The sequence below is a fragment of the Xenopus laevis genome, chromosome 7S (genome assembly GCF_017654675.1).
Source record: "Xenopus laevis strain J_2021 chromosome 7S, Xenopus_laevis_v10.1, whole genome shotgun sequence".
Classification (NCBI taxonomy): domain Eukaryota; kingdom Metazoa; phylum Chordata; class Amphibia; order Anura; family Pipidae; genus Xenopus; species Xenopus laevis.
This window is the reverse complement of record NC_054384.1, coordinates 38,150,689-38,178,298: the sequence shown is the minus strand read 5'-3', so window position 1 is coordinate 38,178,298 and position 27,610 is coordinate 38,150,689. Positions and strand designations below refer to the sequence as shown.

Sequence of the window (27,610 nt, the reverse complement as noted above, 5' to 3'; positions counted from 1 at the left end):
CCGGCGAATAAATTCGCAAAACGGGCACGAAAATTCGCTGGCAAAAATTCGTCAGCGTCAAAATTTTCGCCAAAAAAATGGACACCGGAGTCAAAACCGAGATGCTGGCACCGTTTCATTAAATTCTCGCCATTTTGCGAATTTAGCATAATATTCGCAAATTTTTCAGCGAAGCGAAACAGAGCACATTCGCCCATCGCTACATAATACTATTTTTGCCTTATTAAGGGGCAGATTTACTAAGGGTCGAATATCGAGGGTTAATTAACCCTCGATATTCGACCAGGAACTAAAATCGTTCGACTTCGAATATCGAAGTCGAACGATTTAGCGCAAATCCTGCGATCGAACGATCGAAGGATTATTCGTTCGATCGAACGATTAAATCCTTCGAATCGAACGATTCGAAGGATTTTAATCCAACGATCGAAGGAATATCCTTCGATCAAAAAAATGCAGGCAAGCCTATGGGGACCTTCCCCATAGGCTAACATTGAGTTCGGTAGCTTTTAGCTGCCGAACTAGGGGGTTGAAGTTTTTCTTAAAGAGACAGTACTTCGATTATCGAATGGTCGAATAGTCGAACGATTTTTAGTTCGAATCGTTCGATTCGAAGTCGAAGTAGTAGTCGAAGGTCGAAGTAGCCCATTCGATGGTCGAAGTAGCCAAAAAAACACTTCGAAATTCAAAGTTTTTTTAATTCGAATCCTTCACTCGAGCTTTGTAAATGTGCCCCTAAATGTACTTCTACTATAGGTTTTTATAGACTAAAAGACTGGGTAGGCTGGTGTGAAGTAGCTCCTTGTTTTCAAATATTTTGCTCCATAAAAGTGAGCTGGTAATTGGGGAAGAGCTTGAGGTGAGATTTCATACTCCCTAATGTACCATGGTCCTAAAAGGGTTAATTCCCCTGGATGTTCTCATCTGGAGTCATTATTAGTTAGTGATGTGCTACATGCTGCTGAGAGCAGAGGGAAATAATTTGGAGTGTTGCTGGTTTCTTAAAGAAAAGGACCCTGAGAAGGTATAGCCTCCTTTGAGTTATACTTTTATTTATAGCAGTATATCCTAGTATGGGACTGGTATTAGAGAGGAAAATGCGCAGTGTACTAGTTAAGAGACCAAGTATGCCTAGGGTCTTGTATGTTTAATTTTGTTCATGATCCTGTTTGCTCACAGACTAGAACTGTATAGAATAAATGGACTTTGTTAATCTGATCCTGCTCACAGGGGATACAAATATACTTGTAGGGGAAAATTACTAATGCTCTTGCAACTGTGAGTGCTCTAAAATGGACTCCAGGTCCTGTTTGGCCATCTGGCTATTTAGGCAAATGTCTGGTGGACTGATCAGTTTAGGGTTAAGTGGGCTGGGGAAGTGCAGCCTCTCGAATGGAGCCAAAGCTGATAAGCCGAATGGGAGCCGAAGCTGCTGTTGCATAGAAGGAAGATGATAGCCTGCCAAATTTTAAGGTAGTCCACTGATCACCACTTTTTTTCATTACTTTAACGAGAGACCCTGGCCAACAATGTTTTTTTAAATTTTTTGGAAATTTTTTTGGGCTTGCCACCAATGTTTGTTTTAACTTGGGGGGAGCTGGTCGCGATTTTCTTTTTTACCTTTTATGGTGAGCCCTGACAACCAAAGTCCCACATTATTTTGATATTTTTTTTTTTCAGGGCTGCTTTTTTTACTCCCAGTCCCAGCTCGATATGAGCTTTTATTCCCACATAAGAGGTAATTTATGAACGCAAGTGCAGTGGCAAAGTACAGTTTCAGAAACACTTAGCCATAATACAACAACTCCTTTTTAATTTCAGCCTAATTGTGTCCACCTTCCAAGTTGTGCTCACTGCCATTGTGTCTGATGCAGCAAAGCAGACTCAATTGTGTATCTGTTTGTGTGCTGGCTGTAATAATGCAAGGTGAGCACCCTGCCTAAATCTGGCACTGATTGTTACCTGGGACGATTTTTTTCCATGAATAACATTTATAGTCTCATTGGTTAAAACCGAAATTTGGCCCTTACAGTGTAGACTAGACAGTGCTATTGTATTAGTAATGTCACTCGCTCTTGCCCAAGTCTAGTACAGGAGGGTTAAACACTTGGGCTGCATTAGAAGACAAATTGCGTTAGTTTTCCATTTTTTGTGTTTGTGTGTTTTATGTAATAGTAATAGTAAGAACCAGATAAAACATATAACCTCCCAGTTAATCTATTTTTTCTTGCCCAGGTCAGTGACCCTATCCAGAATGCTTGGTACCTGGGGTTTTCTGGATAAGGGGTCTTTCCGTAATTTGGATGTTCATACCACAAGTCTACTAGAAAATCATGTAAACATTCCAATAAGGATTAATTATATCTTAGTTTGGATCAAGTACAAGGTACTGTTTAAATATTACAGAGAAAAAGGAAATAATTTTTAATCTTATTTAAATCTAGATTATTTGGATAAAACTGAGTCTATAGGAGACACCTATTCTGTAATTCAGAGCTTTATGGATAACGGGTTTCCAGGTAATGGATCCCATTCCTGTACAACCAGACACCATGATGCTTTTCACCTGCATTTGGTAGTTTTATATGGTGTGGTGGGTATAGGCACAAAAGAAAATAATGTGCTTTCAATACAATGTAATGATATTAATTTTGTTTAATGTGTATTTTCAAGTCCTACTTTCTTCCACCTGGAAGTCACTTCTTCCTGTATCTTGAGTTTTAGCTCAGCAAAAGGCTAGTGGGCTGTTCGTTATTAGCTGGGTTTTACAAAGAAAATGAATTCCTTACAAATATCTCTCAATAATGGCATTACTGTAACATCTAGTAATTGTGTACAGCCCTTTGATGTATCGCCTTTAATTAAATAAGCACTACTAGCCTTATGACAGACGTTGAAACTACCATTCTCAGACGTAGAAGTCTATGATCCGTGCTCTGTTGTTGAACCTAAGGATTGATTTTCTTTTCTGATGTGTTAGGCTACATAATCTGAAAGTAAAGTCCCAAGGGTTAGCAACTATGAAGTATATGAGAGAAGCATGTAAGCTTGAGAACATCTTCTGCAGCAGCAGACACATAATTACTAATTGATCATGTTCTGAACAGAGTGTGTAGCTTACCCAGCTACCCAGGATCACCAAAGCATAATTCAAGGGAACAACTATATGAGCATCTTCAACGCGATTCCGGCGGATCCGACGCGGTGCGACAAAACGCAGGCATCAAGTCGGATGCAATGGAAAATAAATTAAGCAATAGCAATGTCGGATGGTGTCGCAGCATTCATCCGACACGACTGTCGGATGCAGACGCTGCATCTGCATCCGACATCAGATATTTTTTATATTTTTCGTTGCATCTGACTTGACGCCTGCGTTTTGGCGCACCACGTCGGATCCGCCGGAATCACGCTGAAGATGCTCATGTAGTTGTACCCTTAAGGGCAATATATTCCTTTTTCAAGAATTCTTCATTTAAGAGGGCTTGTGCTAAACATATTTTTCCCATTGTTTTAATTAAATGGGTGTTTCAGCTTTATGTAGTAGTAAAGGTGAACCTATACATTAAGTATGTTATAGAATCTTTACATTTAGTATGTTATACAATCTAAGCAACTTTTTGCATTTTTCAATAAAAGAATCACAAATATTTGTAACCACCCATTGGTTAGAAGAATATGTTACACTTTGTTGTCAAGTGAAAAAAAGAAATAAATAAAAAGTTAAATTAAGAACATATGATGTTCTAACTGAACAGATAAATGCATTGGCAATGTAAACTTCCAGTAACAGTTGTATACACACAGTAAGGCATGTAAATAAGGAAAGCAGGAAGAGCAATATGAAACTAGACATATGTGCACAGTTGAAACATGGGCTATTTCTTGAGGATAGCAGGCTTGGGATGAGCAAGTGGAAAAGCCTCTTAAGATGGCAACTCATTGAGTAGAGGCCAAGCCCCTCAGTTCCCACATCGACCAAACCCTGAGGTAGTTTTCCATCCTGTTTTGCATAAAGGCAATGCCCAATGGGTGATGTAGGATCTTTTGATTTGGAGACTATTGCTAGGCGCGTAGCTATTAAGATTTTATTCACCAGGGATTGATCACATTTGCGTAATTTGGGTATAGGCTTACCAAGTAATAGTGTGACTGGGTCCAAAGAGCTATTAGATGACTTATGAGAGCCACCACCTCCTTCCATATTGATTGTATAAGTGGGCAGTCCCAAAAAATATGTGGAAGAGTGCCCCGAGCACCACAGTTCCTCCAGCAAGTGGGGGAGTGGTTTTGAAATATTTTGTGTAGCCTGTCTGGGGTGTAGTACCAAAAGATTAAAATCTTGTAGATGCTTTCTTTTTGTTGTATGCATGAGACCATCCTTTTTGGCATTATCCCAGATTAAGGGCCAGTCTGCAGCTGCTATTGTTTGTGGGAAAGCTTGATCCCATTTGTCCATATATTTGTGTCTCTGTTGTGTAGGTTCCAAAGGGAGGGAGAGTAGCTGGTAGATTTTGGTGATGAGACCATTTTCATGGTAGGCCGTTCACCGCTAAAAGTTCAAAAGCCGTGGGTTGGTTTAGTTTAGAGTGAGCAATGTAGGGTTCCAAGAAATTCCGGATTTGGAAATACTCAAAAAGGTTGATTTTTGTTTCTGGGAGCTTTTCGTGGACCGCCTGAAGTGGTAAGATCTCGTAGGTAAGTGTATTTAATAAGTCCCGTACTGTGAAAAAATTAAATTTGGTCCACTTTGTGTAAAACGAGGATTCCATTCCTGGTAAGAAGGCATGGTTGCGTAGGAATGTTGACTTGGTAGAGCTTAAATTATGTTTGTGCCTGGTTTGAGTGGCCTCATAATATTTTTGCATGTTGGGAATACCCCCCTAGTTTAGTTGGTCTCAATAACACTGATTTAGCTACTCTGTGGCTTCGTTGAGACCAAACAATTTTGTGAATTTGAGACTGGATGTCCTTAAACGTAGCTGGTGAAATTGTGACTGGAAGAGTTTCAAATAAGTATAGATATTTGGGTAACATGGTCATCTTTAAGGCTGCCACCCTATCTAACCATGAAATAGTTAATTTGGACCACTTTCCCAGGAGGGCCTTTGTTTGCTGCAGAAGGGGTTTAAAATTCAAATGGATTTGGGTGCCCAGGTAGGTGATCTTTCCATTTATATTTGAAGGCGTCCTTCAAGGCTTCTAAGTCCTGTTGTGAGATATGCAAGGGTAGGGCCTCTGATTTGTCAACATTTAGTTTTTAGCCTGATATGTTGCTATATTTATTTATCAATGGGTATAGGGAGATGTGTGTAGGGAGATGTGTGGATTTGATATGGTCAGCAAAACGTTGTCAACAAATAGACCCCTTTTATGTCAGGGTGAAGGCGTATAGCTGCCTCCAAGGGCTCTATGCTCAAGGCTTAAGGGGAGCAAAAGGGGAGAGGGGGCAGCCTTGTCGTGTCCCATTAAAAATTGGAATAGACTTGCAAAATAAATCTGGGAGTTTATGGTGAGCGGAGGGAGTGCTATACAGGTTATGTATGGCTGCAAGGTATGGGCCTGAGAGATTAAGATGTTCTAATAAAAAGAATAAGTAGATCCAGTCAAGTCTATGAAATGCCTTTTCGGCATCTAGGCTTAAAATCAAGGACCGCTCACCTCTTTTTTGGAGTATCTTGATCAGATCGATAGTACGCCTGGTATTGACCGTTTTGCTTCATTGAAAATTTGCCAAATTCATTGAAGTCTATGGCTGACAATTTTGTTTCACCCATTGAAGTCAAGGGGTGTCTTGTTTTTTTGTGGTGAAACCTGGTAAATTTTCTATCATCCCTGCTGCCTACATACATCTTTATTTTATCACTTTCTCTTTAACAAAAATAAATATTAACTTATGAATCTGTAGTAATCATTTTCCCAAGACTTTTAAATTATTAACCCATAATACCTTTTTAATCACTGTTCATCTTGCTGTATTATGGGAATATCAGGAATATTATCATTCTACAACTGGATCAGTCAGTGCTCAGCCATAGTGATTAAACCAACTGGTTCCTTGAGCACAAGCTTTGGATCATTTCCTACTGGTGCCCTTTGAGGACTGGCTGTGGGAATCAGTGACAGCAGCAACCATAAGAAACCAAATAATGCACGTTTTTAGCACATTTGACTGTATAAAGGTAACATTACATGGGAGATTTTGATCAGATTTTGTGTGTCAGATTTTATCTGATCTTGCTATGCAATAGCATGCAACACCAACCAACAGAATGAGATTTGTAGGATCCTATGAAATCTGTTCCCTCTATAGCTAGTGTTTAAACAGAGGAATGATGGTTCTGTTGTATGAGACAATTTTAAACAAAGATCAAAGTACCAAAAGCTTTAAATTCTAGCAAATACTCAATTTAATGATACAAATAGCATGTTGTGGAGTCTGCCAATACTGCGAGATGCATTATGCAAAAGTTGTTCTATTTCAAATCTAAGGGCCTATACTGCATATACTGTAAATATGAACAGTTTTTTTCTGATAAACTAACATTGTCCCACATACCCTAGGTAAGTGCACCATCCATAAATCTGTGCTTTCAATTCTGAGGCACCTCATGGATGACTGCACATATGCAATGCAAAAACTTACTTAACAGATTTTAAATGCATGGTATAAAATAAAGGTCTCCGTTGAGCACAATGTTTTAATAGGCCACTGCTTCCTCTTAGTCAAATGCAATGACTTTCACCTTATTTCATCTGGAAGGAAGATGGGAAGAGCCCCCAAAATGTTGTGCCTGTCAACACTATTTGCACAGTATGCACATATGAACTATAACTATTTAATATTAAAAAGAAGGAAAATACTCCTGAATGTCATATTGTTCTAGTTTCAATGTTTGATAATTTGAACCATGGCTTGCCAATACTGTGAAAGCTCATAGCACCCAAATTACAAGCATTTAGCCAGTGAAAGTGGTGAATGCAGAAAGTGTTTACTATTCAGTGAAACTAAGTACCAGAAAACTAGAATTAAATGTGAAAAGTAGTATGTTTTTTGCATTTAGCACTGACCAAGGAGAGGCCTTACCAGGGATATATAAAATTAATCTCATTCCTATGGGATTTTTAGAAGGATATGGGTGAAAATTAGAACTCACCATTTTGATAAATACGCTACCAAAGAACCAATAGGAATGAATAGAACATTATTAAATTCTGAACTCACAGTTTGATAAATCTGCCCCTTAGTGTATAACTATGTGTATGTTATTTCTAACTAAAGTGCATAGCCTTACTTACAATGCCCACCTCAAGGTCATTACTAATTAGATTAAAAAAACAAAGGACACAATGCAGACCCCTGCATGCTTTCACAAACAAAGTATTGTGATTTGCAATGTATTCAAGTATTCTATCCCTGTTACCCCTTCCAAACATTTTTCTACCAATGATGTAATACTAGCAGGCTCGTAGATTCAGGTCGAGAATGGGATCCCTTTTTCGATTAATAGCGATACATAATAAATTTGGCAATTTGTCTGAACCAGACATCGAATAATTCTAGAATATTAAATAAATAAGCTTGGCAATCACAGACCTACGCTGTTTAAAAGCCCCTGAATGAATATTATCCAGTCCTGTACCTATTTTTACTTTCACATCGATAGTTATAGTATTAGAATCAGGTCTATTAAAAGTACATCTTAGTTTGCTAGTTTCTCCATTGTGTAAATAGATAAAACAACATGTTTTTTTCCCCTGCTCTCATCAACCAATTCACCACCCTCTGATCCTAAAGATTGGATCCCACCTCTGATCCTAAAAGATCGGATCCCACCCCTTAATTTTTTTCACTATTTACTGTACCTATTTAGCAAATAATTTTGGATTCATTTTGCTATCTGCAGTGCCCTTTTCATTCTCTAACCTGTCTGATTGTTTTTGCATGCATTATTGGCTTATTTTCACTTATTACACTGATTACTTACAAGTCCTAGCTCATCTACCTTAGGGAGGAACTCCACGATGCATTTGGTGCCGACACGTCGCCATGCAACATGTCGGATGTTGTAAAGAAACAGGAAGTGAAGGAGTATCGCATGAAAGAACTACATTTATCCGACTGTCGGATGAAAACACAGCACGCTCCCTATGATGCATGTTTTTTTCTTGCCAGTCGCAATGCTAGCATTTTCTATTAATCTTAATTACGTTTTCCTTGCTTACTAGGGGAAAATACTGATTTGCAATTTTCTTAATTGCAATTTGAATGTATTAGCACTGGGGACAATTGCACAGTGACATAACTCAGAGCAACCAATCCAATATTTTCTCTCAGTAGTCAGCCTGTTTTAGAATGGACAGTGATAATTGGTAGGTAAGGATTACTGCAGAGGCAATTTTTCTTCCTGTAATAAATGTGGTCCACTTTATTGTTTGCATCACAACTTCGAAAAGGTGCCATTGTTCTATTGCTGTCCCAAGCAATGCTGTATTAGGTCTACCAATTTGTAATACATCCTATTTTTAAAATACTCCAGAAAATCAGTGCTTTTTAGGGCCATTTTATTAATGGAAATACTGTATATTATTGTTGCAAGACAATAGAATAAAACTTTCACATGAGCCTGCCTTATTATTTTATGAATAAGGCTCGGGGTTTAGAACTAGTCCCATTTATCCAATGAATATGTACAAATTTCTGCTTTGACTAACAGTTTATTTAGACAACGTGTATGCTGGTGGTGTCTGATAGTATTCAGTATGAGGCTTTATGCAGTTACTAAGTTTTAAAGGCTTTAAAGATTGACAGGAGTAGTAAGCAGTTGTAATTATACATTTTAGATATAGATACATTCATAATCACTGTCACATATTCAACCATACCCAGCTAGCTGAAAATGCAAAGCCACATTGCAATGCAACCTCTGCTAATAAAGGGTTCCACCTCTTGCAGGCATTGTATTGTGCATTATGAGAAACCAGGAAGAGAGCTTAAAAGTGATCAGCAAACACAGCTCAGACATTTTTACAGCATGAACCATTTACAAGATTCAGTAACCCTTCTTCTTTGATTACTGGGGAGTTATAAGTATGGAAACAAAGGATGCAGATATAGGTTGTGGGCAAATGGTTTATCTTAAAAATATACATTTTTTTTCTAGTCCGATTTGCTTTTTCAAAGCACAAACTGCCTGTTCTAATTTTACTAATAAGGGATATCATAGCTAAGCACTGATTATGAAACAGCAATTATGTTTTTTCCTGATGATGAAGCAAGGACCATATTGCACTCGCGTGTATTGCTGAAAATATTGAAGCTGGTTTGCTCTTTGTGTTGGAGTATACACAGGAAATTCATAACAAGGTGCAAAATAAATCTGGAATTTTAAACAAAACAAACATCCATGTGACATTAAATTAAACCAATACATATGATGCAGATAAAGCACTCGATAAACCAATATTCTCGTCAGTTTAATTAGTCCAAGATTTCAAGCAACCCTGCTCTGTACTCCCTAGATATGTGTTGCAGTTTTTAATCAGTGTTCAGCAATTTGGGATTCTTCGAAGATCTGCATATTTAAAGGCTTCTCACGTCTGAATGCTTGTGCAGTCACTGATTCGTTTGTTTTAATGAAAGAATTAGTCTTCACAGCCACGACAGGTTCCAAAGGAAGAGTGCGTTTGATTTCAGTGTAGCTATGCACTTGTGAAATGCGCTGTCACCAGATAAAAAGAGAGCAGCTTGACATTTAAGGAAATTAAGCAAAAGATAAAAGGATGTTGCAAACACAAGAACATTTACATGTGAGGCTTTACGTAGTGCCCTCTTCTGTGTGCAAACTCCAGGACTGTGCCCAAGGTTTCCCAGGAGACAAAGATTGTACCAAAATTATTTTAGTTTCGAGCTGTAGTGTTGTTTCCAAAGCATTCCTAATGTGAAACTGTCCACAATGACTGTCAGGTACAAAGTCTGTAAGACAGTTTTCTCATACTAAATGTTAAATGTTATAGAATTAATAGAACAATCCAAAGCAATGAAAATAATGTTCAGTCTGAAACAGCAATGCAGCCAGCTGCAGCCTCTGGATCTTGAAAGTTGTGCCTTCCAGAAAAAAGTAACTCCTCTCCCTCTGAATTGCAAGTGGAAAGCTGCACAGAGCAAGAGCTAAGCCTGTCTGGTATGGTGTGTATTAATAAAAGGCTATGTACACATCACATGCAATGGTTACCTTTAACATAACTCCCTTAGTGCTTAATCAAATATCCTCTTGTAATCCATGCAATAAATCCAGATTATGTTTATCTTCTTTCTCCATTCTTTCAGATGGCAAGTTGTGTTCCTTTCTCACAGTCTTGCCCTGTTTGAGAGCTAGCAGTTGCCTAGATTAGTCTGTATTCCAGCTCTGCCCTCCCTTACTGATCACTGACTATGTGTGCAGAGTCCCTGGAAGCCTTCTCCCACATCTCCACAAAGCTTTTTGTTAGGGGCTACTGTGAAAATGAGCTCCTCTGTTTCACATTAGAGCTCATCTCTCCATCTCTCACTGTTTCCCCAAGACTATATTGAGTATTGAGTGGTGAGTCTCTGCAATCACATGGTAGAAGAGAAGGAGGGAGTGGGGTCCTCTGCAGTTTGCTGTTTGTTGGGTTTCAGACACACACACAGTGTTACATAGCTGAAAGTCTAAGCTTTTCACCGGCTAAGATTTTCTAATACATACTGCAAAATACAGGATTTATCTTGTGTTCCTCTTGTTATTTCATCTCTTTTGTTTGCTATCACTGGAGAGATTTTCTTCTTTTATACCTCTGTACCACTAACAAATCCGAGCTGATGTGCTGTCTGAAAGGCTGGAAATGGAAGTGTTGATGTTCTGTCTTTTCCCCTGGATATTTCAGTGCCTTTCAGTGCGGGCGGACTCTATCATTCACATTGGTAAGAAAGGACTAATAATGCTCACTAAGGGAAAGGGGGAAGGATATGTTGCTTCTTAAAAAACGACTTGAACTTGTGCTAGGATACGGTGTAGCCATCTATTATAGCAGTGTATGATATTAAGTTTATTGTATGGGGCAATGAATGAAAATTTGACTGATAATTGCACAAGATCAGACTAAAATCCATTGAAATGCACTGTTGATAGCTTAATGTACACTCTTGGTGAAATGAGTGTTAGCTTGTTTGTAACAAGGAGAATGACCTGCAAAACAGCACTATGGGCAGCATTTATTTGTATGTCAAAAACAGAGCTTGAACTGTATGTTGTGGTAAAGAGAATGGATACATTTGGGAAAGACAGGGCAGGAAGTGCTTTAAGAACTTTTCAGTGTCTTATTAGTATGCTTTGGTTGCATGAAGAGATAGGCTGGCTCTACTTAGGAACATGCTGTTCTTCCATAAAAATGTCACCTAAAATAATGATACATTGCAGTACTCTTCATAACTGTTGCTTAGCAGGTGATACAATGAAATCTGTTTTGGACAGAAGGACAGCAGGTGGCCAGCCATCTCTTGGTACCCTTCCCTTTTAGTGCAGCTTCCTCAAGCTTCCTTCCACCAGCTCTTCAGCCTGAGAAAATGCCTGTCTCCCTTGTCTCCATCCATATATAACCAACAAGTGCTTCTTCCTCTCATGCTGACCCTCTTTCTCTCTTAGTATTGCCGTAGTGGTAACTAGAACATCAGGAGGTTTATTAAGATATGCTACACTTAGCATTTTATGTTTAGATAAAGGCAGGGAGAAAATGTTATTAATGGATTCACCTGCAGTCCAACAGTATCTCTAACTTTGGACCCTACAACATTGTACAAAGGTCTATAATGCTAGACCATGCTGCACCCTGCTTGTGGGGCAGAAATATACTTGTTGACAATTCAGCACTGTTTGTAAGATGAATATACTGAAGATAGCTCGGGTGAGAAGATGTACAGAAGAGTCATGCATAATCATTGATTCATAGTACTGGGGCAGTTTGTGTGTCTAGGACAAACAATAGTGTCCCAAAAGCAAGTGCCATTTGTTGCAGGGATGGCCTGTTTATGTAAAAAAAAACATGGCCCTTCTGTTATTAGTAACATAGTGTTGCATAGTGACCACAAATTGGAATTTCAGAGTTACCCCAGTATGGAATGATCCGGAATTGCAGCTTATTACAACAACAACCCCAACACATTGTAGTCCAATTGCCTGCAACATATAGTTGTGCAGTAATTTCTGTATATAATGGCACAGTTATGCCCAGCATATAATGCCTCAGTAATGCCAGTGCCCCCCAGCATAAGATAGCACAGAAATTCCATCAAGTAATAACACAGGAGTCTCCCCGACAATAAATTACATGGATTCCCAGTATGCATGCAACCTTTAAACTTTCTCACTGTTTTATTAACATATCACAGCTTTGATTTTTTAAAAATTGTATTTTTATGTTCTGTCATCAGATGTCCTCAGTGAGCTAGGTTCCTGCATATTCTCTAGCTTACTTCTCCTGTGCTCTACAATGCTGCAAATCATTTTTTGTAACCCATTCTTGTAAATAATCAAACAACTGCAATCAGAGAGTGTTAGGATATGGTATCAGAACTGCAGCTGATATATAATATATAGAGTGTCTGAAATATGTTTGTATATGATTATAGAATATTTTAATACTGCTTAGGCTACATACATGAGTGCTGCTAATTAAAGCCTTTAATATGTGTTAAAACTGCGCAGCATTCAAGTCTGCATTGACAAAGTGTCAATTGGAGGTTTATTTTTTTAATAGTGTACAAGATAATAATGTACCTGCACTGTATGCACATGGACATTGTAATGTTCAAAGGACTGAAAGACTCAATAATTTCACTTTTAAAGAATAGTACCCCCTGCAGTGCGCACATTCAAGGTATGTTTGAATGCATCACATATTAAATACAATAGAGTGTATTATTGGTTCCCCACCACCTGTGATTAGAGCTCAAAAACAATGAGCATTGATATTGCTGTTCTAGTTTAATCTCCAGTGCTTCTGGTCATGAAGAATTGCTTTTTAGTGCTGGAACTATTAACACAGCATTCCGAACAACGCCTTTATTTTCTATTCTATCCATTGTTAAGTCAGTATTACTTTCTAAAAAGTATTAAACAGATGAAACTAATAATAATGGAAACTGATGGGCCATAGTGCATAGAAAGTTAAGGCCTTGGAGAATGAAGATGTAATTAGGTTTACATCGTCATTAGGTTTGAAGTTATTTGGTTCTGTTGTTCACTTGTGTTTCCTGTTTACTTGCAGGATCTTGTCTTTATAGTGTTGGGCTCTTATTACTGAGTTGAATGCGAGAGAATGATAATAAAGCCTCCAGACTATACACAAACCTAAGTTTAAGTGAGCCTTCAGCATTAAAGTATACCTACATTTAAATCTAAGCACAAAGATCTGGCATATAAAATTCATTAAACAGTTCACAATAGGTTCATACTGGATTATTTCACTATATACTTCCTGCCCTTTAGAGTGCATCACAAAGTGATCTATAATAACTTAATAAACTTTAAAAAAATTTAAACCATGTCTCATGGCACAATGGGGGTCATTTATCAAAACTGGGCAAATTTGCCCATGGGCAGTAACCCATGGTAACCCATTGACTGCCCATGGGCAAATTTGCCCAGAGTTGATATTTTACTTAAGAATTGGCTTTCAGTACTAATTCAGCCCACAGGTGTGCAGGCCAATTACGTTCTCCCACTCTCATTTAAGCAAACCTGTTCTCTGTAGACCTCCGTTTTGAATGGGGGCATTATTGTGCTTAAACAGGAAAGATTGTTCCCCAAACTGTTGTCACAAAGCACAAAGCATAGTTCATGCAAAACTTTACCATTGTCATCATTCAACTAGGCAGGTAGTGGCATCTGCCAAACCCAGACTTTTTTGTCAGATTGCTGACACTCCATTTATCACTCCAGAGGATGCATTTCCTAGTGCTTCAGTTGGTGACCTTTGTAGCACTGCAGATGATTCTTGGCATTGTTTTTAGTGATGTTAAGTTGGTTAACCTCCAATCACCCATACAACCCCAAGCACCCTTCAAATAGTTGTTCTGCAGATATTGCTTCCAGAAACCGTTTGAAGCTGAACAGTGAGTATTCAAACTGAGGATATGTTGTTTTAGACAGAGTATCCACATACTTTTGGTTGAACATAACATAGTTATGTTTAAAAGTTTGTCCACCCCTGTTGTTAAACATCAATTTTGTTAGCAATCAGAGCCTTCAAACAATTATTGTAGCTAACTGTTTTTTCCCACTGTTCCTTGCAGTATGCTTGTATTTCAGAAACATTCTTCATCTTTCATGCATGTTTGGCATCTACCCAACATTTTTCAAAAATATTCATCTGTGGACTGGCTGTTGGAATGAACTTCCAAAATTTGTTGATACTTACTAGTATGCTTTTGTTTCTCTGTCCACCCATTATTTCCTATGGCTATGGCTGCCACAGAGCCCCCCCCCCCCCATGCTTATCAGTTGCCAGGGTTTTCTTTTCCTCAGATTCTTTTTTTATCTATAACGTTGGCGATTGTAGCTGGAATTCAATTTTGGTTTTAATGGACCACAGAACTTGGTTCCAAAATTCCTTATTGTGTGTGTTGCATATTTCAGATGTTATTTGATGACGTTTCCATGCAGATCATGCAAATGTTGCTGCACAGTTGACTATTGCAAAGGTCAGACGTTCTGGAACTTCACCTGATTTAGATTAGGCCTAACTAGTCAATAATGATCTCTTAACAATAAAAAACAAAACACTGATGGATTAGCTGAAAGAATGGCCAAGAATTTGCACATTTTATGTTTATAACCCCCATACTCATTTAAAGTAATTGTGTTACAATATTCACAAATACTGTAGGTCAGGTTTGTTTGTTCACTGCAGAGGTTGTGTTAATTATTCTTCCCTTAGGAAATCTGTAAAATATCTGCCCAAAATAACGTTGAAGTTAATTGAGTTTGTGTATTAATACAACATGTGAAATGTATAACAAATAGGTAGGAGATAAATATAGAAGGGTATGGGACATATTTTCTGGAAACCTTAAAATATAGCAATCCTATTTTCCAAATTATCCCATTTAATAAGACTTTGTTTTTGATTGGTTTGCTATTAGCCTGTATTAAAAAGATGGTGCACTTGATTTTATCTAAGCTGGTGTAAATGAATCCTTTTGATAAATAATATTCCTTGTGGTAGAGTGACTAAAGAAAAGTGTATAAAAGGTGAATTTTCCATTCAAGTTCTCCATAGATGGACATTTAAGCTCCTAGAAATGTGAAGACTTTCGCTGTCAGGTGCTGGAAGCTGGAGTATTATGGAAGGAACAAGCAGTTACTCCATGTCTTAAATCCAGCTCACATACTGGTGTTCACTTTCCACAGAAAGGCTGTCCTGTGGAGAAGTATTTAATTCTAGTGAGACTGTTAGGAAGCTCTTTCTGAGCAGGGCACAGAGCATGAAGGCTTTGTGCCCGTGTGAGGAACTCCTGGAGGGGCTGGGGGTGCTACCTGCAACTGCAAGGTTCAGAAGGAGCCCATGACCAAGTGACTAAGAGTCTGTCAGTGATTGAGGAAAACCAGGAGGCTGAGCAATCCCCCAAAGAAGTATCGTGAGTACAGAGGTTGCTTATGATTTATGTGTTGTATGCTGAAATGCTCCCTGAATTTTGTCAGAACATTTTCTCCAACTTTGAGCAGCTAAATCCATCCTCCAAACTGAATTTATTTCAACAAAATGCATGTGTAAATCTAGACTGATTTTGTTTTTAATTAGCTTCAATATTTATTACTGCTTGGTAAAATAATACAACCAGTGGTAAATCAGCCACTAGTATTACACCCCTGTATTGGCCCCAAGGGTAGAGAAGATATTTCTCCATATTGGAAAACAATTCTTCTGTCCTGCTGTTGTCCCCAGCCTTCTTTGCTTAGTTTTTCAACAACTGTCTCTAAATTGCACTAACTTTGAGAAACTTGTGTGAAGTAAAAAGATTTTATCATAAACATACACCATGCAAATAAATAAATGCATAAGATGGAGCCCAAAACAGCTTCCAGTTGTACTCTACAACTATTGGAGCAGATGCTGGAAGTTGTAGTAGTGTCAGGAAAATTTTGGATTCATTTGATCCAAGACTGTTTATTTTTATCCCTTTAAAGAGAAGCACCAGCAATTAAACCCCCCTCTTATACATCTATTATAACATTGTCTTTGCATGCTATTTATGATTTAGCTATAAAAGTATTTGCCCAATGTTTTTACATTATATGATCTACCATTTTCCTCTACCTGGGGAAAGTATAATTTAATGAAATGATACAATGACTTACGGACCCAAAAATATATAACTAAACAGTAATTCCAGTAAAAAAAAATGCACACTGACCGTCAAGCAAATCATTCAGTATATAATGGAACAACAACCCCAATAAATAATTGTTTACATGTGCCTTTCCAACTGGCTGTGTTGATAAACTGCAAACCAACAGTTGGTTACTCCCACTAGCAGTGTGTTAATTAACTGTAACAGTATGCTCTCCTGTCCTCTTGTGTAAGGCAAAGTGTTGAAGGGCCATGCATTTTGCTTAAATACAAAGTAGCCTGTAAAATCTTTTGTTTCTAAAATAAAGCTCAACCTAAACTTTTATGCTCTGTTGAGTTTTAATGAAAGACTTTGTAGATATCATGTGCAAGGGTTTACATTAACCTCCCTGTCTGGGCGCTTAATCAAATCTCTCTCTCCTTGTAATTCATACATTAAATACAGTATATGCTCCTTTTATTTCTCATCTGCCAGCTTGTGTCATGTTACATAGTCTGTTTAGGTTAAGAGGAAATAGTTTCCTACTTCTAGTCTCAAATATTTCTCCTTACTCTTCACTTCGGTCTAGTTTATGTGTGGAGAATCCGTGAAATCCTTCCTCCTCATCACCATAAAGCTTTTTGTTAGAAGCTCATGTGAAACTGAGCTTCTCTGTTTCTCATCTGAGCTCATCTCTCCATCTCTCAGTGTTTTCCCCAAGACTATATTGAGTGGTGAGTCTCTGCAATCACGTGGTAGGAGAGGATGAGGGAGGGGGGGGATCCTCCGCAGTTTGCTGTTTGTTGGGTCTGAGACACACACTGTGTTGGAGAGAGCTGCAAGTCTATGCTTTTCCCTGGTTATGATAATCTAATACATTCTGCAACATACAGGATTTACCTTGTGCTACCCTCATTATTTCATCTCTTTTGTTTGCTATCACTGGAGAGATTTTTCATCTTTTATACCTCTGTACCAGTAACAAATTCAAGCTGATGTGCTGTCTGCAAGGCTGGAAATGGAAGTGTTGATGTTCTGTCTTTTCCCATGGATATTTCAGTGCCTTTCAGTGCGGGCGGACTCCATCATTCACATTGGTAAGAAAGGACCGGGTGAATGGAATGATAATTTTTACTAAGGCAAAAGGGGTAGGGTATCTAGATCCTAAAAAACTACAGAGGTGGCAGAGGCTTGAACTCAGGCTAAGATTTGATGTAGCTCTCTACTGTAGCAGTGTCTGATGTAAAGTTGTATGGGGCAATGAGAGAAAATTCTATTGCTAACTGTATTGATGCACAAGGGCAATCTGAAATCCATGGAAATGATTGCTAGTTTAGTGTGTACTGCTGCTGGTAGGATTGTTGCAAACTTGTTTGCTTGTAACAAGGAAAAGTAGCACCACACAAGACAGCAATGTGGATGGTGTTGGACAGCATCATGAATTAGTTTAGTAGTAAAGGGTCAAGGGATATGACATGCCCCCTCATTAATGGTGAGAAGTCTCATGCAAATTGATTTCTTAAAACAGGGCTGGAGTGCATCTCCCTGCTGTGTTTTGGATATTAATGAGGAAGACAAAGCAGAAAGCAGTGAGTGGACTTAAAACTTTTAATTTCTCAGTATGTTTTAGTGAAACAGAAAGGAAAGGCTTCCTCTGGTTAGTAACATGCATAAAACTGTATGCAATGCATGACAGTATCCTATATAACTGTTGCTTTCTGGGTAACACATTAGGTATATTGAGGACAGGGGTGTAGCTATAGGGTTATGGACTCCGGTTCACAGTTTGGGCCTTGACTCCTCCCTTCTTTGTGCACCTGTATCAAGCTTCTCCCATTTGCATATGCCCCATTGCCCCCAGCTGTCTGTATGACTGCTTTGCTTCCATCAGCATCTAACTAGAAAATGTTTTTTCATCTCATATTAAGCAGCTCACTCTTGTATCCCTTGCTACTACACTCTACAGTGATTGAGTAGTAGCTCCAGGAGATTCATTAGGCCTTTCTACACTAAACCTTCTATGTTTATACAGGGTCACGGACATTGCTTGAAAAAAATATATGATTGCTGGGCACACTTTCTGTCCCACAAATAGCAAGTGCCTCTAGAAGTATGCCTTTCAAGCACTGTGCTTGGCCTTCCTGCTGTTTGTCTTACAGAAAGAAGGTGATATTTCTATATGTAATTACAATCTGTCTGTGACACCTTCTGTTGACAAATTAGGTAGGTCATACAAAGTACAGAAGGGCCATACACATCATTTGAAAGTCAAACTGCTGGGCATCATTGTTGCTTTAATAACAGAAAACTGTCAGAAGCATGTCTAACAGAAAACTGTCAGAAGCATGTCTTTCACATTGAAGGTAAGGCCCTCCTGTACTTTCTCCCACTTTGTCTGCTGTGATTCAAGGGCTCAATCCAGGTTTGATTGGCTTGTAGAGTAAAGGTAACATAGGTCCCCTGATGGGAGATAAAGCAGATGGAAGGGAGGGGTCGAGAGACAGGGTGAGATAAGCAGACACAGATAAAAAGCATGTTTCTATGGAAAGGGATGAAAAGAGTGATGTGTCTGTGATTCTGTGTGCTGAGAATCTCCTCTTAAGAGACTGGGATGAGCCATGCTTTAGGCTGGGGGTAGGATACTTGACCTCACTTATGCCTTAATCCACGAGTAGGTGGTGTGAGCAAGCCCAGGCAGACAGCATTGCAGATCTATTAAAATTAGACAGGAACAAGTTTGTCCACTGTGCTCCATAAGCATGATAGCTTAGCTAGCAGTAGATTGGGATGTGTCTCCAAGTGGATATAGTAATGTTCTGTCCTATACTGCTTTGTGCTTTATTACCCAATTTCACCCAAAGTACAAACCTGTAATATACACATTGTGTTTGCAATGAGCTTTCTCACATCACAAGGGCGAAGGGTGAATCTACTAATCAAATGCTGAATTGAATCTATCCATAGCCATTTTATTAACATTCTTTAATAGAGAAGGTTGGATCCTCTTGAGATTTTAACGTGCAATATCCCTGAGTGATCGAGAATCACCTGGGATGAGGGGCAAATAAACTGAGTATATTTAAAGGAAACATACTCATTTATATTGCTTGATAAACCTAAAAAGCAGCACTGTCTGCATATGAGAGCACAAGTAGACTCAAACAGAGAAACTCTCCCTTTTTTTTTAGCCTCAGCGTGTGATTTACTGATGCAGAGTCAAGACGCAGTGCTTAGTAAATGGCAGATCTGAGGCCACACTTCAATAAAATGACTGGGCCCAAGGGAGATATTATACAGTCATAAATAAAGTCAGCTGCCTGCACAATACTTTTAATGAGAGGTATCCAGGGTCTCCCAAGCTAATTGCATAGATATCTAGGTGCATAAGCAACTAGGTGCAGCCAGTATTTTATTATTCATGTTGGCTTTATTTACAGTGAAAATAAAAAAAATCAATATGGCATATAGATTGTGGTTATTCTAAATTGTAATGTCCATTAGTGTTATCTTTGAATCAATTTATAGTAGCTACCATGTTTTGCTACTAAATGAAAACGGGTAGCAGACAGTGGGTTTCTTTGTTTGAATTCCTAACTGGCTTGAAATGCTGTCTTAGGAGAAGCAGCTCATCTTGCCCCTCGAAAATGGAATTGGAATTCCAAAACTCAAAGTTAGAGTTTCTATACCATGTGTAATGTAGTGCAACAATGTGCAGTGCGAATGGTCGCTGTCCATGGTATTTAGACAAGCATTGAATTTCAGAGATGCAGGATGTGCTTCCAACTATCCAACCCCAAACTATGAAAAGTTGGGGAGGTATGTTATCCTAATGTAAAATGTCAAGTGTAAAAGGAATTGGAGGAAAATTGCACTAACCAAGTACTTAGAAGGTACATTAACTACAGTATATAAATGCATGATGTCAAAGCTATTGGAGGGATGGTATATTAACACAGATATTCTGTACTGTAAAAGTCAGAACATCAGAATAGGGCATTTCACTCATCAAAATACAGAAGTATAGAAATGATCGTGACAAAACTACAAAACCAATGCTAATATTTCTACTGCATAAAATGTATCTCAATAGGTGCAATATTTGAAGAAAATGCTGTCAAGGACGATGAAATTTTCCAGCTGGCAGTGTCAGATTTAAGCCTGAATGACGACATATTACAGAGTGAAAAGATCACCTACTCCATCAAGTTTATAGAAGCCAATAACCCCTTCCAAGCAGTTCAAGAAGGTAGGATTGGTCTGTGCAACCTGTGGCACCAAGTGCAGTACTCTCAGAATGTGTATCATTGATGTTTAACATTAAGCCTTGACCCTCTGATCTACCCTCACTCCGAAAGCTGGTTTGCTTCAGTGCAGCCATACTGCAACTTTTCACGTCGCAAATTCTTGTTACATGTTTAAAAATTGTTTTGAATTCAATTTTTTTTATTGATTTTACCTGTGAGAGGTCACTTGCAAATAAATCACTAGCATGTTTTATATGGTGCCTGCATGTAAAATTCTAGACACACTGCGCCATAGTAAAAATCTGTCTCCTGCAGAATAAGGAGTTTCATTGGATTGTATACAGTATGTGTTTAATGGCTGTGAACAGAAGTATATTGACAAGTGTAGATGATGCTTTTATGTGGGTTCAGTTAGTTCATCTAAGGAGGTCAGCACAGCTGCAAGTTTCAGCACAGATACACAGAGGAAATCCCAAATAAGGAAAGAGCTTGAGTGTGCAATACAGAGACAGCATTGTATTGCTCTTTCATTTTGCTGACAGCATGAGGTTGAAAGGCTTTTGTTCTGCCAAAGGTGGGCGCTGTGTTACAAGAAAAGCTCTGTCTAAAAAAAAAAGACCCTGTACTCCCAGCCACTGAGATTTGTTTCATTTCTCTCCAACCAATGATTTTGCTGTTTATTATCACTTGAACAAAAGGGTTAAGGAGATTTTGACAGCAGCAAGACCTACGCCTTTCCCAGTTTCATTGCAGCATAACTTAATGAATTACACAGAAAAGCCTATAAAACTGATTATAACCCTTATTTGTGTCTTGTTATTGGAAACTTGTGCACTGAGCAAACAGAGGATGATAAATCATGGAGAGATCCTTCATTGTTTCAGAGCAGAGAAGAAACTGCAGGAAATGCTTGGCAAGCTGTTTCTGCTCAAAAGATAGAAAGGAGTGGTTCAAGGTCGTCTATTTAAATACAGCATTTAGCCTAATCCTGCCAATTGTCTGGGATCCCTGAATTCTGTATGGACTAAAATATGCCTCCATGGTCTCCGTTTCTCCATACTCCCACTGTTTTTATTTCACATGCTTAGCGGAAGTTGGAGCAGGGGAATGAACTTTTACTCAGAGGTAGACAAAAATTAACGGGATGATTCACCTTTAAGCTAACCTTTAGTATATTGTAAAATAACTAATTCTAAACAACTTTTCAATTGGCCTTCATTTTTTAATTTTTTATTATTTGCCTTCTTCTGACTCTTTACAGTTTTCAAATAGGGGTTGCTGACCGTGTCTAGAAAACAAATGCTCTGGAAGGCTACAATTTTATTGTTATTCCTACTTTTTATTACTTATATTTCTAGTCATAGAAACTGTTTATACCCCAGTTCCTTGTTCAAATGAATGGTTGCTAGGGACAATTGGAACCAGTTTACACAAATAATAGCAAAAAATTTAAACTAGTTGCAAATGGTCTCAGAATATCACTCTCTAAATCATACTAAAAGTTAATTTAAAGGTGAACAACCCCTTTAAGAGCAAATTACAGTGTATATCACTGGACTGTAGTCAACTGTTTTTGCATACAGTACTTTGTTTCCCAAAGTTAACTTTAATATATTCCAATGTCTTCATGGTATGACATGTTCAACCTTAACTCACATGACTGAAATCAATAATTATGAGTAATTATAACCTGCTTATACATCTAATCTAGGTATACATAATATCCACTTAACCATAAATAACTGAGCTACTGCAAGCAATATGGCAACTGAGTTGTGGTTCCTTGCAATCATGCACAAATGGGTGTATGTGGTATTTGTGTTTTCTTTATATTTATTACCTTGGAATTTTCAGACACAAAATTCCAAAGATTTGATATTTTTCAGAGCAACAGATAGCACCTATGTTATCTTATAGCAATTGATTTGATGGTACCTGTTACAGAGGGTTAAGCAGTGGCAGGCCCTATTGCAATGAGAGGATGACTACCCCGCGAGATCTGATAGTGAGTGCTTTCATTCAGGAAAAATTCAGTAGGATGCTATTTTCATTGATTGTACACTATGTCCTGTCAGTACTTAGGTACTTTTGGAGTTAGCGAGACAGATGGGCATCATTTCTGCTGAACATCACTTTATTGAACAGCTTTACTTCTGATTTTGCATTGCACTGGAAAAACAGCAGACAATACCATAGATAAGATTAAGGCAGAAATGTGGATTCCTGCGGAAGCCAAGGATAATAAGTCATGCCAGCAACCATAAAATTGTGCTTTCATTTAGCTCTTAAAACCATTATGTAACCGAATGAAGTGATTTAATGTAAGTCCAGCATCTGGAACAGGGACCCTTTTAGGGAAATGCATCTGAATACACTACCTGAGCTGTGTACCACTGTCCCTGCCTAATGAGGCCTGTCCTGCAGCTCCCACTGTGCGTAGTTGTGCCTAGTGGATAGAACTACTTGCATTCTGATGTGCTGTATATTGATTGCTTACGTCTTTAATTTATAGTTCTTCATTTTTGTTGCTAGAACTAGGATGTCACGCCTATGGCCTTCTAGCAGTTGCTGAACTACAAATCATTTTCTGAGAAATGGGTGTTGTGTTTTAACAGCAAAGGGATGCATGCAGCTTGGGCATACAAATTGTATGTCTATTATTAGTCCTACAGGAACTAAAAGGCAATTGATGCATACAAATGCAATCTATCTGCATATTTAGGATTTGCATATTCAGGAGTTTCATCTTTTTGATTTTCTGGAATACACTATGCTTTTAGTGGAAACAATAGTTAACTGAGGTATGGTTGTTAGTATCAGAAACAGGATGCCTGCTCCTCTAGTGTTGTTGTACTACACCCCCCATCATGCTCTTCTAGCCGCAAGCTAAGATCTGCTTCCCTGTGTCCCAGATTTGCACTGGAGACAGCCAAATCTGTGCCTAACACTTCATGAGATAAGCCTTTGAAAATCTGACAGAATTCTACATGAGGATAAAAAGCAGATTTGACAGTGTTCTCTCATTACACATATTGTTGTTGTTTTAACTGGAGAAACCTGGGCAATTTCCTCAGTTAAGGGCTATTCCACATGGGGAGATAGCGACGCGTTTGCGGTCGCGGCGACAAAGCGCCGCGACAGTCGCCGCGACCGGCGCAGGCGACAGTTTTGTATGGGCGCCTATGTAAAAACGCCTGTGCTAACCACACGAGGCGATGCGCTTTTCAACAGTCGCCTGAAAATGCCTCGCCAGGCTTCGAAAAACGGACGCCGGCGCCGTTTCGCAAATTCGCCCATCCCTAACAATTATATAATGTTCTGGATACCAAATGCAAATGTTGTACTAAGCTTTCCGTGATTCTGGGTGGGGTAGGTTGGTTTAGACTTGGTTAGCAGATGGGCCCCTGAAAGTTATTATTTATGTCTTGTCAACTTTTGGTGACCAACTCCATGGATATTGAATTATTGCAGGTTAATTGCCTCATGTGGTTGACCATTATATGGGGGGGTGTTCAATTAATTTATACAGATAGAATTGTGGGGGAATTTAAGGTTATGGCACATTTCACCGAGTTGGGGGTGAAAAGCACATACCTCCAACTGGCCTATAGTTGTTTAAAGGGTAAATCTGACTTATCATTGTTCTGTTTTTGGCTCAAAGAAAAAACAGAAGTATGGTATTGTAGCTAAGTCAATAGAGTCTAACTCGTGGAAGTGTGATATGATTCATAGATTAGATTTTGTTGCCTGCTGTGTATGCCTCAGACAACACATCAAATATACATTGTAAGCTTTAGGCTACAAGGACTCCTTCCTTCTTTAGAATTCTGTTTACAGTTCTGAATATAATTAAAAGCCATCTATAATCATTCACATGTGCTTTTATTGCCTGCTGATGCTATTTTATCTCTTTTCTGTGCTGGGCCACTTCAAAGGCCCTACTTTTTCATGCTGTAGCGTCTAATGGAAACCATACCAAAGTCTGATTCCTTGGACATAAACGAATATGTGGAGGATAGTGCAGGACAGCTTATATTTGAAAGTATAGCAGCGTTGATGCCTTTTCTGTAAAAGAAAAATAAAGTTACAGGCTACCCTAATGCTTGTACTTTTTCTTCGTAATAATAAAACAGTACCTTATACTTGATCTAAAATAAATTACAATTAATCCTTATTGGAAGCAAAACCAGCCTATTGGGTTTATTGGATGTTTACATAATTTTCTAGTAGACTTAAAGGGGATGTGAAGGCAAAAAAACTGTCTGTATGCAGTGAGATTCTCCATTTACTTGCTCTGACTGCTGTAGATAGGAAACTTCACATGGTCTCTAATTGCTCTGCAGGGGAAAGATTCTACTTTCAAACAGCAGGGGGGGTGGACTTCCCAGAACTGGAGCAGCTTTGTTTGTTTCTCTGTAGAACAGCTGGGGATCAGGTAGAGATTCATATCTGCTGTAGTCAGAGCAAGTAAATGAAGGTTGAATTTCATTGCATACAGTCAGGTTTCTTATAAAAACTGTACAGATTTTTTCATTGAAGTATATTGGGGATAGGTTTATTTTTCAGTTAATAAAGTAAAAATGGGATTTTATTTTTGCCTGTACATCCTCTCTAAACTCCAGCTGCAGGGACAAAGATCATGGAGCCAGATTTAAACAGATAAACTGGGATTCAATTTGGAAGATTTTTTTGCTGCAGCCACTGGTTCTGGAGAGTTGGAGAAAGTTTGTATTAAACAATACAAAAACTATAAAATCCACATTAGATTACATGACAACACAGAACTGAGTTATTTGACTTGTGCTGTTTTGATAATTTATGATGATCCCTAATAAGCAGCCCAGACCACACTGAGCATGTGCATGGTCTTGGTCTTGTAAAGATGTTTAACAAAGTTACAAGTTGGTAACCCCCTGTAGCAACTTTGAAAGCATAAATCATTTGTTTAATTAGGCTTCTGGTACAGTTCATTTTTATTTTTAGTATACAAAATACAGCATTTCTAGCATTTTTCTATTTTAGACTTAATTTCCCTTTAATGTATAGAGATCCAAATTTCAGAAAGATCCATTATACAGAAAATCCCATGTCCCGGCATTCTGGATAATGGAAATATTAATAAAAGAGCTCAAGCGAGGTATATATGCCAATAGTAATAATAGTAATGGGCCGAATGGGTTGGGGTGTCCACAAACAAACCAATTAAATTATATACACACTAATTGGGACTCAACCCCCACACCACATGCCCAAACAATACTGTAATATTGTAAATAATGACACATAAAAGTAAAAAGGTAATGGTGGTGAATAAATATTGCCTTTTTACAACATTACAGTATTGTTTGGGCATTTGGTGTAGGGGTCGAGTCCCAATTAGTGTGTATATAATTCTGGATATTGGGTTACATACCTGTATTCAAACTTGTTGCATTTCTCCATTACACCATGGAATCTGAGGCTGAATCACCTTGAAAACTAGTGTTATAACAGAACTTAATTCTTTTTCAGCAAAAATCTTTTTATGTTTAAATGCTGCAGTAATTCTGACCCTCAGTATCCAGAAACCAATGACTGCTACATGCAATATTTCACCTGCCATTACCTTGTGCAGTGCCACAAGGTACCATAATATGGTCATATGCCTTGAGATTGTGATCTATTTAATATCAATATATATTAAAGTATATAGATGTGGTTTTTATACACTCAGTATGGCTGTGAATATGGAGTGGGATTTAGTTGTTTAAATGAGGAATAGATTAACTGTGGCTATCCAGCTGTTGCTTTGCTTCAACTCCCTGCATAGCATATAAAACCATTTCATATACTCCAAACTTCAATTAAGATGGCAATATTCAGTAGAAAGACTAGAACTATAGGGGGATTATGAATAAGAATACTTATATTAGTTATGATAAATACAATTCCCAACTGACACAATAGCTACATAAAAGATATTTTTTGATGGCAACTATGCCCCATAAATCCATATTGGTGGCAAAACAATCCTATTGGATTTCTTTAATGTCTAAATGATTTTTGGCAGACTTAAGGCATAGTGATCCAAATTTTGGAAAGATCCAATAATTTTTTAAACCCCAGCTCCCAAGATTTCTGGAGAATAGATCCTATACCCTCGCATTGATTAAAAAAAGTAAAAACAATAAAGAGAGTAAATTTCACTGTAACGGTTAACAAGTACTTCATATTAGTATTGTCTAATAAAACTATCAAGAGACATAACGTATGATTCTTTTTCTATTGCTTTCTTTATGTAGTTTCTATGATAGGATTAACAGGGCTATTTTTTAGCCTTGCATAAACTGGCATTAGTCTCTCATATTTGCTGGCAACCAACAATTTGCTAGCATTTTGCTGGAAGGTTTAAATGTTTTTTTATTCGAATAACAAATATTATATTTACAAATATGTTAAACAACAAGATAAAGTGTAATTTTCTTTTATACACAATGATTTCCCTCTATAGCGCATTCGAAGAATGGCCAGTGTACAAGCTAGTCACAGATATAACTATTTACCATTTAAACTTTCCCATATAAAATGTTGTGTGAATTCTGTGGCAATATATAGTGATGGGCGAATTTGCGGAAATTTTGCCCGTTTTTTACGCCGCCGTCCGTTTTTTCAAAAAAAAAAAAACGCGGGCGTTTCGCGAATTTATTCGCTGGCGGCGAATCGCACAAATTCGCAGCGAATTCGCGCCTGGCGAATAAATTCGCCCATCACTAGCAATATACACTGTAACAAAGACAAAGAAAAGGTGCACCTTTATGCTTATTTTGATTTGTTAACTATCATTGATTACTAAGTTGTAAAACATTGTAATTTCTCTTTACACATTTCTTACAAGTGAAAAAGTACTCCATCCTAAATTAAGATAATATAACCCCACTAAATGGCTCTAGGATTTAAGATAGGAGATGCATTATCTGGAAACTCGCTATCCAGAAAGCTCAGAATAATGGAAAGGCCAGCTTTCCTAGACTCTATTTTA

General features: G+C 38.1%; 1 protein-coding gene across 5 annotated transcripts in view; it reads left to right on the top strand.

Annotated features, from left to right (window-relative positions):
* The first annotated feature begins 965 nt into the window (after positions 1–965).
* Positions 966–27,610, top strand: part of grid1.S (glutamate receptor, ionotropic, delta 1 S homeolog) — a 547,369-nt gene continuing 520,724 nt past the window's right edge. The window contains exons 1-2 of one of the 5 annotated variants that reach the window (XM_041571139.1): positions 966–1,024; positions 20,439–20,594. Coding sequence is in view for 3 of the 5 variants with exons in the window: in XM_041571137.1 (XP_041427071.1) it covers positions 10,864–10,942; positions 20,439–20,594 (235 nt within the window). In the remaining 2 variants the exon portion in view is untranslated. Of the gene's footprint in view, positions 1,025–1,351; positions 1,474–9,830; positions 10,943–17,139; positions 17,446–20,438; positions 20,595–27,610 lie in introns of those variants that run through there. The other 4 variants (XM_041571138.1, XM_041571137.1, XM_041571140.1 and 1 more) reach the window with 4 other exon arrangements.